Genomic DNA, 16,244 nt, shown 5'->3' on the forward strand with positions numbered 1-16,244 from the left:
TTTTTCCAGTACTATAAGTGTGGATAGTCTATTTAACAGCAGGGGGCATCTCAGCCAAACCCCAAAGCCAATTGTAGTACCTCTAGTGTCACCCTGGCTCAGTTCCAATATCATCGCAGAGACCAGGGATTGAACTAGAGATGTTTCTGGTCTGTATGACTCATTTGATAACTTCATTTGAGCCACTGGAGCAGCTGGAATTATTATTTTAATGCAAGGCCCTGTAGACTCAGTGGAATTTTAAATCATTCCAGCAATCCTAAATTTTGCATATACATTTTGCCCAATGCAATGTTTTGAAATATTTGTTGGTGTGTATCTGTATTTAGTAAATCTGAAGTCAATACTTCATTAATGTACATTATGAACTTAGAAAAAGCAATGAATTTTTCTACTACAGAACTATAGATTTAACAAAATATGACCACAAGAAAGCCTCTTACCCCTCATTAGCTGCTGTTTCTTTGCAAGACATATCCTTTCCTGGTCAGAAATTTCCTTCTTATTCTGTGCAATTATTTTTTTCAGTGCCATATCCAGCTCTTGGTGCTGTTTTGATTGAAACTCCTGCTCCTAGACAGTTACATAAAATGTTTTAGTGGATTTAAATAAAAGTTTCAGGCCACCACCTTAATGAGCCACTGGTAACTTCATTAAGATGCCTTTATCTCACCCCACCTGTTATTAAGCCAATATTGTTTCACAGGGTAATCGGCCGTACACCATTTGAAATTCCTAAAAAAAAGTTTGAATTCTTCTACATCAAGAAAATATAGGTTTACTATGCCATCAGCCTTTTTGTCAATGCAGTACCTTTACAATGGCAATCAGCATTACATTGCAGTGAGAATAGGAAATGACAGCTACTAATAAAATGACTTGAATGATCACTTGGAATGAGCATGATGATATTTAATGCCATAAGAGGATTCAAGAAAAAAAGTCCAACGTTAGTTGCCCTGAAGACCCAAGCCTTCGGTTTCAAATTCATCCCTTTCCAACAACTGTATAGATTATTTCACCAACGGAATCTTTGCACATTAAATTAAATCCAAGCTAATGAATTGAAATCTTGATTGTTGCAATATGATTAGTATTGCCCTAGTCAAAATCACGAGTTTTTTGCCTTTTGAACTTTGTGCAAGAAAACAATATTTTGACTGAGATGTTTGGATATAAATATTATTCAGCAGAAGATTAGAGGGGAAACAGAAATGGGCCATACCAAGGGTTTGAAAGCTGCATTTGCATCCCCAAACCATGAAACATAAAAAGACTTCATTACAGCAACAATGACTAAATAAAAACTCAACATTCAAGAGAAAACAAATACATTGAATGTTAAAAAGAATTCATATACAACTGCTGCTGAATAAACTTTTCTGGCACATGACAGGAGGAATGTAGCTCCAGTGAATATAAATTTGTTTACACCAGAGGTTACTATGACTGTGGCATGTCAAAAATTAAATTGGAGTCTTAACATCACTATGTTAATCCTTGATAAGAGCAACTAATTTAGGAAGCCCAAAAGTGAATTTTTAGGAAACCAGATTTGAATAGTAGCTATAACTGGATCACATAGTTTCACATAACTATTTTTATAATTGTATTGCTGAATTGGACCATTATTTATTCATTTGGATGTACACTGCAATTACTATTTAACTTAAAATTATTTATATAAATGAAAATAGTATTTTCGAATAAGAAAGCATCAATAATTATAAATGTGTCTCTTTCCTAAAAGGATGAAAGCTTCAGACCCGAGAAATGTAGTTATTTCTCCAGTTACGTTGATATAAGGTGACTTCAGGTCCTACATTTTGGGGGATTAGTCTACACCAGCACATTACTGGTGTAAATGCAGTTAACTCATGTCATCTAGTCTTTTGCATGGGGGTAGAGCTATACAAATGACTGGCAGAGAGTTTCAGCGGATGCATCTCGGAAGCAGCACAAACGATCTAGGAAATTCGCTGGTAGCGATGTTTCGGCATTAAACCGGCATAAATCAGTTCCGTGCGAATTTCCACGGTAAAAAGCTGCACAACTCCGCTGTTGCACTGTAGATACACCAATAAGTTCCAGGAAATTCCAGGCCAATATTCTAGACAGTGCAGCAGAGACAGTGGCCGCCTTTCTTAACTGCAACTCTCCAGTGTTGATTTTTGGTTAATCCTAGGATGACATTCTGGTATTAATGCTAAGGCATTAACATTTGGCACTTTCCAAAACAATCTGTTCCCCTGAAGATATCTGATGGGGCATTCAGCTAAGGTGGCAAAGTGCACTTTTTGAAAAGTGAATGTGTACCTTTTTGGAGGAAAATTAAGAGACCAATAAGCTTATTAGCCATTTAGTTTTTAAGGGTTAAACTGAAGCCCCAGCAAAAATAAACTTTGTGCCTCTACATTCAAAGTTATACTTCATTTTGAAAAGAAAATTGGTGAACAATTCAACAGAATCATAGAAATATATTAAAACTTCAGTTATTTCATCAGCATATTCACCCAAGAGTAAAATCTGTCAAAAAGGTATGATCCTTGAGGTAGAGCTCTAATTAGTACACCAAAGATAAGTGCAGTGTCTACCCGTATGTCAGGTATTTAAAAATAAATGTATGGTAAGGAGATGGTACATTTCTATTATGCATAAACATCCATGAACAGTAACCATATAATCAGAAACAAAGAAAATTCTGAACAGAAATGGAAACCTTGAAAGCCTGGTTAAGAAAATAAAAAGTGAAATCTGTAAAGGAAGGAGCAGCAAGGTTTGACATCACAGACTGTGTGGACCATGAAGCTGGGTTTTTGAAGCATGTGACAATATGCGCAAGAAAATACATTGCAACTAGCAAAAGCAACTAAGTTCATTATCCTAAGACAATAGATTTAAGATGAGCTGTGCTATAGCCCGTTGAATGCAAAGGTGCTTCACATGCCAGTTCAGCTGGAAGCTGCTGCAGAAACCTGTTGGGAGAAATATCTTATTTCAGTTTGAAAACAATCCCAGCTACCTTACAAGAAACTAAAGGTTTGATTTTTAAAAGTTTAATGGATGGAAAGTTTAAAAAAAAATGCAAAAGACCATGAATATTTTCTGAGTATTGAAACAACAACAGTATTTTTCTTGGGATGTGGACAATGCTGGTAGACTGCTTTCTCGCTTTGTAGTCATTGTTTTCACAACTCATCACTTCAGAGGGCATTAAGCGTCAATCATAGTGTGGGACTGGAGTCATATGTACACCAGACTGGATTGGGGTGACAGGCTCCCTTCCCTCAAAAGGCATTAGTGCATCAGCTGAGTTTTTAATGACAATCTGGCAGCTTTCAATAATTTTATCAAGTGCCACCCTACAAATGATTAGTTTTCTTGACGTTAACTTCTCAACTTACCATAGTGGGGTCTGAACTTGAGTTCTGGAGTTTCTATTTCAGTACCAGAACCACTATACAACCATATCTGAACACCACTTAAATAGGAATAAAAATGAAAGTTAGAGCTCTTTTTCAGTATCAAAGAGAATGTAACATTTTGGAGTTTACTTAGTGGAAAAGTGGCAACTCTGGATAATAAATGGCTCTTTCCCAAAAATTATAGATAATTAAAAATGACAGAAAAGATCAAATTTCTGTCCATACTTTACCTATCCAATATCTACAATTTATACATCCCAATCAGGGCAGCAATCTTTGCCACATTTTCAAGGCTTGCCCCCCCCCCCCCCGCCCCCACACACAAAAATGAGACTTTCACTGCCTTCAATAAGCAAATACGGTATTTAAAAATCTTTACAGACCGTCTATAGACTCTTACTGTGAAATATGTCCAAAATTATCCTTGGCTGTTTTATAATAAGATTTTTTTTAAAAAACTCCAGTTCAGCCTGGATGTTTCTCATGATGAAGGGTATGTGAAATTAAATGGATGGGAGCTGGGTTACCCATATGGAGATCACTGCATAATTTCAAAACAACAAAGCTGCCCATCGTAGAAATATATCTGCAATACATCAGAGCCCCAGATGCAATTAAACATTCAAGTACTTAGATACATGATCCCCAATACTGGCTTCCACAGTACAGTCTGTCCAAAAAAAATTGCATTATCAGTTGCAAAATTGGCATGGTGATCAAAACACTTAAAGCACCTCACCCACTGATGCCACCATTGCTGTTAACCCAACAGTACACATACACCACAGGAAAAGCATAAGCAAGGAGGTTACAAACAGCAGGATTCAAACGTGGGTCTCCAAGCCAAGAATCCAATATTCCAGTGTTATCATTAAGGGCTGCCTCTAATCTACCTTTTATTGCACAGAGTCCAGATCTTCCATGTGACTAAAATAAGAGGCAGATTTCTTCATTATAAGATGTTTCACTGGACCAAGACCTGAATCCCAAATTCAAGCCTATCCAAACTTCAGCAGTGAGAGATGGGCCAGAACCAAACTCAACCTATAAAAAAGGTCATTCTGGCCCCTTTATGTAAAACTAGAGCATTTGAAACATCAAGGGAGACCAATTTTTCCAGCAAGTTTGCAAAAGCAGAACAAAATTTTTCCTTTTGGGGTGAAGGAGGAATGAGTTAGGAACAGATATCCAGGTCTGTAGTGTAGGGTTAGGGGCTGTGCCAGAGTTAGTAGCCAGAGGTAATTTTTTAAAAATGGTACAAAGGAAAGCAAATAAAGAGAGTTTTAAAGCAGTGGTTGGGATGGAGAGATGAAAAAGGGTCCAATGGGTTTTGGCCAGTTCAACTCAAGAATGGCTGGAAGCAGCTTACTTATTCAATTTTAGGCCCGTTCTAATCCATTATTGCTATTCACTGCTGCTACCTGTGTCTGTTTCTTCTGTGCAAATTCTCCCATTTTTTGTTTCATGCTGTCTCTGCGTTGGTTTCTGGGAAGTTTTTCAACCTCACTCTTTACCTAATGTACAACAAAAAAGTACATATTTTAACAGTTAATCTAATAATCTGCATCAAATGCAGAGATTTCAGGATCAAGAACAAGAGTGCTCAAGCTATGTATGAAGCAGAAGTGTACTTATTTTATGCCATTTAACCATGGCTAAGTAAAATAAACTGCAAAATGTATTTTGATTTTCAATTGCTTTATAGATGAAGCTCTATTGTACTTCAGGATCAATTCACAGCCATCATCTGAATGACACTGCCTGGCTGGAATTGCACTCTCTCAACCAGGAAGATGATAAAGTTCAATAAGGGCCCAGGAAGTCCAAACCTGGTGTTATACTCCACTTGGTACAAAGTTGGAACAGTGCAAGATGTCCTCCCCTGAGGAGCTTTCACACCTCTGTTCTGGAGTCAGATCAAACCTGAATTTGCAGCGACGCAAAAGTGCCAGTAAAATGGCATCCATGGTAATATACATAAAAAGTGTTTTTTTTTGAGAGGGTGTGGGTCCTGTCGAGAAGCCGTGCTTCAAAAAATATATACTTGGTGTCCTCCTAAAATAGAAGGATTTAACCACCCCACGGTTCTCTTACAAAACATCCTTCACAATTGACAGTTTTCTTCACTGTATTCAGTTGCAAATCATTTTTAAAAATGTTTAACACATTTGAGCCAATTTAAAAAAAAGTTCTGAATGCTATTAAAAAAAAGGTAGAAAAAATTTCCATCACTTTTTTTTGGAAAACGATTCCATTGATACTTGAACAGAAATCTTATGCACACTTTTTAAAAAAAATTCAGAAACTAGGTGAAGAGCCAAAGCCCATAGTGCATCACGGTTAGAGAGAGTAGAAGAGAAAAGATCAATCAAATAGTAATTAGGCATTGCCAAGCTGGGTTTTTAAAAAAGTTGTCAGAAGTACAGCCCAAGGGAGGCAAGGAATTCCACACTTTAGAAGTCCTTGGAAAGAATGAAGCAGGAAATAGTGTGACTATTCTTGACTTCGACACAATATGGATGGAGGGAGGAGGAAATGTTTAGGACAGCATATTTACAGCTTAAGAGGAATAAGTGGAAAGGTCAAGGGCAACAATGGTCAAAGTGGTATTGATAAAAGAGAGGAGAGAAGCTGGAAGCAAGAGGTGAGTGACAAGTCACAGAACAAACCAGCCTTTGCTTGTATCCTGTCCAGAAGCACAAAAGGGGTTAAAAGATGCCTCCTCAGGTGTGAGAACCTCTTCTGCTACAAGAAATTCTTTACTCATGGAGTGGTGAGAATGTGGAACTCGTTGCCACATGGGGTGGTTCAAGCAGATAGCATTGGCATATTTAAGAGGAGGGCTTGATGCATACGAGGGAGAAAGGAATAGAGGAATACAGGGCAGGGTGGAAAGAGGTAATTACAGTGGAAGTCGGCTTGTGTGGAGTATTAACAACTGCATAGACCAGTTGGGCTGAATGCCCCATTTCTGTGCAGTAGATTTGATGCAATTTTATTCCTAGACGTTTCTTCAGAAGTAGGATATTGCTAAGATTTGTGTTTGATTTGGAAAAAAGCTGCAATCTGAATAAATGTATTATTTATTTTGCTCACTTTGCATTCAAAAAGTCTCCCACCTTTCTACCAAACCCTGGACCGCTTTCTCTGCAGATGATCATATTAAATTCTGTACCAGGAGTGAAGGATTATGGACTTTAATATCAGTTTTAAAGAAACTAAAAGAAATCCTGGATTGCTCAAAAAATCAGAAGTTGGTTAAATGTATTAACAACAAAGAATAGAACACAATTGTTAACGCAACTGCTTAGAAGGCTAAATGAGACGCTGTACTTTTGTGGAGATAAGGGACGAGGTTGAAGACAGCTGTCCAGCTAGACCTTGAGAGACTGTGGGAACATAAGAAAACTGCTTTTGCATCAGAGAGAGAAGATGGAAAGTTACTGAAGTTTGGTTTGCCAGCAGCCAGGGTATAAAGGAGGACTGTATAACCCTGTAAAAGGAAGAGGAGAAAAGGCTGCAATCGGCAGGGAAGGAGTCCACTGTCCCAGAAGAAAGAGCGTACCGTCAGACAAGGGCATGATCAATCCTTCATTCTGGGTGTTATACAGACTCTCATTTAAGGTTCTATTATTGTTAACTGGTCATTGAATAATTGGTAGAAGTAATAAAGCATTGTTGATTTTACCAATATGTTGACTTATGTTTGTGACTGATCTTCCCTCTTGGTTTGAACCTAAAATTTATAGACATTAGAGTGAAATCCTGCAAAGTGGGTAAAATCCCACAGGAGGTATACTTTTGCATGGTGTACCACACTTACCATTGCCTCTGCTTGAATGAGGTGCCACATTACAGCAAGGTACTCCATATGTTTACCAACTGGAGATTAAAAAAAATCTTGTATCTCCAGTCTCAATTAGGACTTCAACTGGGGTTCCCAGCATAGGAGTTTAGCAAAGTACCACAATAGGACCAGGGGTGACTGGCCATATGGGAAATCGGGAGATTTCTCGAGTGCTCCCGTAAATGGTCCCATAGCACTGTATTATCGGTGCCCCCTTTTACTGAGAGAATCCCGAAGAATCCTACAATCTTTGAGGAGCCAGTCTGGCCCTGTACAGGACCACTACTAGAATGGATTTGGCAGGCGCCAACATTCGGTGTTTAAGTTGGAGATGAAACCACTGTTAACATGAAATCAAGCATCTAAATATTTGATCAGTATAGTTACAATAACCACATTATTAAGTGATCAAAATAATTAGTTTCATATCTCTTGAAAAATTCCAAATTAGACAACATCTAAATAGTTACTGGTATAATACAGGGCATTAGAACTAGAATGTGCTGTAGTATAAACTGGTAAGGCACTTGTGGGAAGGGATTACGCTTACTATCCTCCACACTGATGTCTCCCCAACCCTTTCTCTCCATGTCTGTCATGCTATGATACAAGTGGAGGTCAGATACTTCCCTCCGGGGAAGGATGGAAAATTAGAGGGAGTATCCATTCCCGCTGGCTTCCCTTGTCCACATTAAAATAGCCCAGTTATATAGTGAGGAACTGCCAGAGGCACAGGACGAAATAGTCTGTCTAGTCTCATGTCATAGGTTCAGGGCACCTAGTGAAGAGAAAAATAGAAGAATTGTGAAAAGATTACAAAATACTGACTCTAGTCTCTAAAAAGAAGTTAAGATGTGTACGGGACTTGCACTGGAGAAGTAGAAATGTAGCAGTCCCAGGGTAACAAACCAAGTAGTTCAATCACAATGTAAAAAGGAAGTTACAACATTCTTCAAGTACAAAGATCAAATGTGCACGACAATGTATGTGTTAAAATCTTGCAACAAGAAACCTCATCCTGTGCACCATAACATTTTAGTTGTTTCAACTGAAAGGAGGTTAGAACAGAATGAAATCAGAAAAATATCAAACAAAGTAACCGAAGATGGACAAGTTATCTAGCAAAGAGTAGCTTAAATACATGGTTCATCAAATTTTCAAAGCATACAAACTAGAATTAAAACCCAAAATGCAGTGCTCACGGGTTATGCATGCATTTGGACTGAGATACCACTTCAAGTAACTTGTAGGCTTTGTTTTGTTTTTTGATTAACATAATAAGTACAAGAAAAGTGAGCTTCAGAGATCAAGGACAGATTAGCGGTCCCATTCTAAATAAGAGGATTCAAAAAAATTGCTAACTATAGTCAAGTCAGTCATACATATTGAAAATTTAGCTTGTTTTAATTAAATTTCAAGATTTAACAAAATTTCCATGAAAGCTGGAACTTGATAACATACTTTATCATATTTCATTAATTTTTACCTCTTTCTTCTTAGTTTTCAACTGATCAATGAATTTGGTATATTCCCGTTCTTGCTCAGCTTTGATTCGTTTGGCCTCATCACGTAGTCGGTTTGTATGTTCCTGTTCCATTTTCTCAATCAGCTGCTTCTGCTGTCTTTCCAGATTCTCCAACTCTGTGTCAAAGAACTTTTTCTTTGCCTGCAGACAAAAATAGTAATTGTTCAAACTGCATTCATTATTAGAAGAATTACTGAAAAAAACATGGCGAATTATCAAAAGAAACAGAGTTTAGAACCAAATATCTATTTCCCAAATCATTTCTGAAAAGGTTTTCATAAAGAATATACTAGAATAAAACTATACAGTGGAGTTAACCACAACTATTTCTCCTAAAATGCCCTGTTTAGAAAAGTGATTATACTATGACAGGACTGGTATCCTAAGCATCTTTGCCACTTTTCACAGACCCTTGCCTAAAAGTGTGATGTTCTATCACAAAACTTCAACTGCAAGGAGTACATATCTCCCACCCCCACCCTCGCAACTCTTACTGAAAAATATCTGAGGGGGTGCTGAGAGCTGAAATGTGGGCTTCCATATTTGCACTCAACCCTTAGACAGATCATGAAAATGGTCACCATAATCAGGTGGTCAGCTCTCATGGACTGTGGTTTCTTCCTCCCCCCTGCCCCGAAGGAAATTACCTAAACGTAACACAATTTTGAGCCTCATCTTACAAATACCAAGTGTTCAAAAAGAAAATATGAGATAGTATGCCAAATCATACATTCATCTCTTGCTCAAAACGGCGAAGCATTTGTTCTAATTGCTGTTGTAGTTTGAGATTGAGTTGGGTTTGAGCCCGGTGTTCCTCCTTCTGAAGTAACCGCAACTCTCGCAGCTCCTGCCGCCTGTTGATTAAAAAAAATTCAAAAGATCATGCAGAGCTTTTATATGATGTACTATAGATTGGGTAATTTCTGCATGAGCCTTATTTTCCAGAGTTTCAAAGCTTTCCTTTGCCACAAAAATTAAATCATAGTTAATTTTTTTTTACAAAATTACACAAAAATGACCAGATACAAAACTAAATCCATGCAACATTTTCCAATCAGCTTGATCTTACAAAAATTATTCCAATGACCTCAGGTAGTTTCTATAGTTTCCATTATATTATGCAAACATTGAAATTTGCTCAAACACTTCAACAGTAAAGCCTGTAAAATCAATTAAAATATTCCAACAGAAGCTAATTATTGAATAGATTCAAAAAATTATTTTCACGTGCCTTAGGAATCGCATTTCCTCAGCTTTCTTCTCGTCCTCACCAATAATCTTCGATGTAGTGACACTCACTTCCACTCCATCTACTACAAACTTTCTAGTTCGTTTCAGAGTTTTGTTGTAAGCTTTGTGATCCTTCAAAAAAACACAAAAATATCTATTAAATTTTAAATTGCACACAGTGAATCACACTTGACTGGTTAATTATATTCTCGTTAGTAAAGATGAAAGATCTATTTTTACAGCACTTGTTGGCTATTATTTTATTCAAACTCTTTCACCAGTTTGACAGAATTTCCTAAACGGAATACTCGGAGTTCTGGTTGTTCATGTTATCATGAGGTACATTTGCCCATGGGTTCATTTCACTTACACTGCCTTCATAAGCAACGGGCTAGAAGTCAGCATAGTTGGAGTCGTGTGTATTTTAATATCCATGGACAATTATCTCAATTTTACTGCCAAGTTGGCATTGCTTACTGAAAACTAGTGACTCAAATTACTGCACAGCAGTGAAAAAGGTTATCATGCCTTTGTTCTTTGATCAAAAAGCAGTGTTTCAATCAAATGTGTAGCAATAATTACTTTAACCACTATGTGGCATGGCATCCAAGTGCTGTCAGGCTGCAGGGGTCACTGACAGCCCACCAAGTTTTTACTCTATCCCTTTGCTGATGCCCTGAATCTCAAGTTTATTTTTACTGCAGCTAAGCAATGCGCTGATAGTTTATCCACCAGAACCCCAAAGTCTTTTTTGTAATCAACACGTTGTACTGTACCACAGTATCATTTAAAACATACTTCCTCTTTTGGTTTTGCGGTTCATTTCTTTTCAAAGGAGCTACAGTTAAACACAGTTCAAGTGCTTTGGTTACATTCTGTGCACAGTTGCCATCAAACCAAATGGAAGTGTGCAAAGTTGCTTTTTAAACGTGCTTCAGTAGTTTCAACTGACTGGATCTTGTACTCTAATGAAAAGAACTTTTGGGTGGAGTACAACATGTATTTTAGATCACTGTGAAACTCCAATAGGGATGTTAACATATTGGGGATTTATTGTAGAAATAAAAACAATTGACTTAGATATCTTCTCTCCTCCCAAAAGTGAAAACAAAATCTCAGATTGATAGAATAGAAATTTTAAAAAGTTACATCTACTGAAGATCTGGAATAAAAACAGAAAATCCAAGAAATACACAGCAGGTCCATCAACATCTGAAAAGAGCAACATTTCAGGTTCTAATTAAGGGTAGCTAGCCACAATCTTTTTAGCTGTTTTTTTTTGCTATCATTTTCTGTTTTTATTACAAGAATAATAATTAAGCCTTCATTTCAACCACTCCCTAAGATTGGCATAAAACTCTGGTTCTATAATTGGAAAGCAAAAGCTTTTTGCACAAGATAATACTTTACAATGAAGTTATGCAGGATGGAGGATAATATTTCAAGGGCATTTGACAAAGTGGAAACAAGTTATGCTAATTTTATGCAGATCACAAGTAAGTGAGAGGCCAAGTTTCAAATAGTATACATAATTCCTTGCACCCCATCTTAAAAAAGCTTGAAGAGCGACAAAGGTAATTCCAGAACTTCAGACTCCAATGTTTGAGGAGACACTTCCAGAGCTGAACTCATTTTCAATACAAAAAGACTGTACGGAACATAACGTAGGCCAATAAAATGCGTAGTGACCAGATGTGTACAGGTTATTTGACTTGGAGTACGAGTGATGAACACAAATTTGAAATTAGTGAGTCTCCAGCAGGGCTGGAAAGTAAAATTGTGCCTTCCCAGGAGTATGAATATGTGCAACAGATTCCCAGCAAAAGTAGTTACTGCTGTGTTGATTAAAACCATTAGAAAGAAGCTCCTTTGATGGCTCAGCTGGTTGAACAATATAAGCAAGGAAGGTCCTGCTTTGATCCCTGGTCTGTGCTTACTTAGTTGACCTTAGCTGGGGCAGCAATAGGAGCACAATTGGAATCAGCACTCCTGGGTTAGAGAGACAGAGAAAATAAATGAAGAAAAAAAAATCCACTAGGGCTTTCGCTCCTGACTGCTATGCCGCTACTCAGGCTGATTCAACTGACATTTTGTCTGGGTGCTCAAATGATAGATGGCCACTTGGTTGAGGAACTGGAGGGCACTTGTTCCTCAATCAAGTAACCCAAGCAAGGAGCCTACACCTACAGAAGAGGGAAGAAAAATTAGCAGGAAAAGAGGAGATTTAAATTTTTTTTTAAATATATAAAGCTGCAGGGATATGCAGTCAGGAAAAAGATTCTAAACACAGGCAAAAATTGGAAGAGCCAAGCAGCAGTGCATCAAATGCTTACTGCAAACAAAAAACACAAGCAAAAAAAGATGGCAGAGAATCAAAAATGAACACTGATCAGTACTGCAGACAACAATGGACAATGCCCTAATGAGCAAGTTACTGACTGAGAGGAAGGTATGCTGAGCAGCTTTATCAATGTCAAACATTTAAAATGGAGCAAAGTCACTATCCTTAGCTTACATGACAAAGTATGTTAAAAGGTGAAGAAGAAACAGAAAAATAAGAAAAAACAGTGGGGTAGATTGGGGTAGTTTACAATGCTTGCACTTGGGTAAGGCTTTGCATTTGAAGTAGTAAACCTTTTGGCTTGAAATATGCAGCGTGTAACTGTTCTTCTGTACAAGCCTGAAAAAAAATTGGACATATTCAGAGCCTTTTATTTTAAAATAAAGCTGTGTGTGAAGATATGAAAAGCCTAAGTTATCAGTTGCTGCCTGAGCTGAGGTTATGCTATATTTCTTAACAGTTGCTACTAGAATAATTTAATGTGAATACGATTGGGCCACATCTTGCACACAATGCAAGTCTCGGAGTTCTATCTGCAGCACACAGATCTTGGTTCTAATTATTAATGCTCATCACCACTCAAGCCAAAAAAACTCTTAGCTCTGCAACCAACAAATGAAATCTGCTCTTGTTCTGCTTGGATGTTGTGGTTATTCATTTAAGGTGGGTTTTGTATCAATAGCTCTAATTCACTTAAGCCATTGTACTGCTGAATTCAAATTCCTTAATTGCCTTTCCAAAAAAAGGATAAAGCTTTTGAATCTCTAATGCATGCTTTAACAGGTTGTTAATCATAATCCAGTATAATTTGCTACTCAAAAGCCAAGACAATTTGGTATTTTTAAAATTTGGCTTAGAACGATGTCATACGCTGCATTAACTCTTGCAAATAGCATAGTACATGCCCATTCCTGATGTGAATTGTGAATACCAAATTACAGCAATGTAGAACAGTAGGATCTGCTGTTTAACAACTCAAAACATCTAGAGGGATAATTTTACAAGTCCAAGTTGTGGCCTGCCAGCAGTTCAAATCGGAAATTCGGACAAGCACTAAAAACAAAGTTCAGACTTTAATGGTCAGAAAGATCAACCGCAGTGAATGCCTAAATTTCTAATTTGTGCTGCCGGCGAGCAAGGATCCCTACTGCCAGCTCGGATTCATAAAGTTACTCTTCACACCAGCCTCCCCGCCAACCTTAAAGCCCTCTTATCAAAATGATATGCCTTGTATGTAAAATAAACTTCAGCAGGCAAGTGGTCAATATATTTTCTACATATAATCAATGGTCTTTTTTTAAGACACATTTTACGACCATGAAGTTGCACTGCACTGGAGAAAACGACTTGATTAAACATTTTTGACTGGTTAGGTTTGTATATCTTGTATTTATCATTTAAAATTCATGGCAACCCAGTCTGAAGATGCACTCAACTCACTGTTAAAATTTGAAATGGCGGCCGAGACATTTTGTCTGGCTTACAGCCATAGAACTCTTTGATCTAGGTGTGAATTAGATGGTGTACTACAGATTGTAAGTTGCAGCCATATTAAGTTTTGGGGTGCTTGGATTCCAGGTAATGCTAGTTTACTTTCTCATTAGCATTCCATGCAGCTTACTTTATGATATAGTAATTTATGTAACTATGCTTTTATTCCTTTGATCATGATTGATAGTGATATATCTATCTTCAAAGGAACTCAAGGTATAAAAGTTGGAATCTTTTATTGTTCAGCAGTTCTAGCATTACGGTCGATATATATCCAAATGAGTAGCACTCCACATGCATTTAAGGCTCTTGTTTTGTACATTCAACACCACAAGACTGCATGCTGTTTACTAAGGGTAAGAGAAGACTCTTCTGTTTTACGTGAAGCAACTGTTTCATTTCAAGAAATAAGAAAAGCTGGCAGAGTTTTGCTTGACCGTTCATTTTCACCCGGAGAAAGCCTAAAACTGGAAAAGGATAAATTAACCCTTAATACTCTACATTCAGATTTTTAATCTTTCATGGGCTGAAATAGGAGTGGAAATAAATTTCTGATCAGTTATTATAGTTGCAGGCTAAGGTCCAGCATCTAAAACTCTGTCTTCGGAGTTTACAAGAGATGTAATGAGGATATTACATCAATTCCAATATATAATGTTATGCTAAATAAGGTAACTATTAGCCCTGGGCTAAGAAATCCAAGATTTACACTCCCATTTGTGGAGTTTGGTCCACTTGAGGGAAGTCTGCTGAATTTGTTGACAGGGGGGAAAAGTCCTAACCATAACAATGGCATTTATTAGAAGTAATCTGTTGCAAATATAAGTTGTGTGAGTATGTGTGGTATTGATCGAATAGAAGAACACTCCTTTACAAAAATTGCATAGCACACGCCAGTAAGAGTGAATTTCTTAACGATCCTAAACATCGTAAACAAGAACAGAAATTCTTACCCGTATTGATAGAGAGCCATTTTCCTTGTTTAAAGAGAGATCACCTGAAAGGGAAATGTTCAAGTCAATGCTATCGGAAGCAGATACGCTACCCGAATCAGAATCTCTCTTTGACTTTCTATTGGTAGAATCCACTGTTCCATTGAGAGTTAATGAATCTGGAACCAGAGTGACTTGTTTCTCAGATTTACTTTCATTTTCATTTCCAGTTAGCAATTCTTTTTCATTCTTACTATTGACAATGTCCTCAGAAATTGGCATGTCTGTAGGCTGGACAGACCCAGAATTGTCTGTCAAACTTTGTTGCTGTTGTTCAGTGGAATTCTGTTCTGATACTTTGTTCTCTTCTGAAGCTTGTACAGAAGCATTTATGCCCTCCTTCGTTTTTCCATCATTAGTCTGCAAGTCCTTTTCAGACTCGTCTTTTGCACCTGGGCTGATCTTACCATCATCAGTTCCAGAGTCCGAGCTGATAGTCTTCACCGAGTTCTCGCTCTCTGCTTTGTCACTGTCACTGCTGCACATGCCCTCATCTGATAGTCCTTCATTGGATTTATCAGCTTGACCTTTTGTAACTTCAGAGCCAGCACTGTTGACATCTAAAGGCTCTACGATCTTGGGAAGTTTTTCTGCTTCCAGACTTATTTGGCTCAGTTCAGAGGGGCCACGTGCATGACCTGGAAGGGGCTAAAGAACAGCACTTTATTTTAGTTAGGTAGGCTTAACAGTCTGCATTTCAGCCAATTAGTGTTTTTAATTTTAGAAAGGCTGGAAATAGGTTTACTGCATTTTGGTTGCAAGAATTGAGAATAAAGTTTCTGTGCAAAACAGTTTCTACTGCACATCACACGAATACAACCCCAAATATAACCCTTTCAACACTTCAAGAATGTCTGCACTTACATATGGACTTTCAGTACTTTAGAAGTCACATAATAATACAGAAAATAACAGAGCAGAATTAAATATGCGTAAAACTAAAGATCTCATATGGACCATTCGTTCAGCTAAAATGATTTTGTGCAAAATATTGCAGACCAATAGGATAAAATTATAGAATGACGGCACAGAATGAGGCCATTCAGCCCATCTTGCCTGTGCCAGCTCTTTGAAAGAGCTATCTAATTGGCCCCACCCACCCCCCTGCTCGTTCCCCATGGTCCTGCAAATTTTTCCTTTTCAAGTATTTATCCAATTCCCTTTTGAAAGTTACTATTGAATCTGCTTTTACCACCCTTTCAGGCAGTGTATTCCACATCATAACTCGCAGCATTAAAAAAAGTCTCATCTCCCCTGTGTTTCTTTTGCCAATTATCTTAAATCTGTGTCCTCTGGTTATCAACCCTCCTGCCAGTGGAAACAGCTTTTCCTCATCTACTCTGTCTAGACCCTTCAAAATTTTGAACACCTCTATCAAATCTTCTCTTAACCT

At 37.6% G+C, this 16,244-nt stretch overlaps 1 protein-coding gene across 2 annotated transcripts in view; it reads right to left on the reverse strand.

Annotated features, from left to right (window-relative positions):
• Positions 1-16,244, reverse strand: part of stk10 (serine/threonine kinase 10) — a 100,702-nt gene that overhangs the window by 14,087 nt on the left and 70,371 nt on the right. Inside the window, exons 9-14 of one of the 2 annotated variants that reach the window (XM_067996414.1) lie at positions 14,813-15,499; positions 10,029-10,159; positions 9,528-9,651; positions 8,759-8,938; positions 4,847-4,939; positions 444-573 (exon numbers count right to left, since the gene is read on the reverse strand). In XM_067996414.1, coding sequence (XP_067852515.1) covers positions 444-573; positions 4,847-4,939; positions 8,759-8,938; positions 9,528-9,651; positions 10,029-10,159; positions 14,813-15,499 — 1,345 coding nt within the window. The remainder of the gene's footprint in view (positions 1-443; positions 574-4,846; positions 4,940-8,758; positions 8,939-9,527; positions 9,652-10,028; positions 10,160-14,812; positions 15,500-16,244) is intronic. The other variant, XM_067996415.1, reaches the window with a different exon arrangement.

This window comes from Heptranchias perlo, chromosome 14, assembly GCF_035084215.1.
Source record: "Heptranchias perlo isolate sHepPer1 chromosome 14, sHepPer1.hap1, whole genome shotgun sequence".
In the NCBI taxonomy this organism is placed as follows: domain Eukaryota; kingdom Metazoa; phylum Chordata; class Chondrichthyes; order Hexanchiformes; family Hexanchidae; genus Heptranchias; species Heptranchias perlo.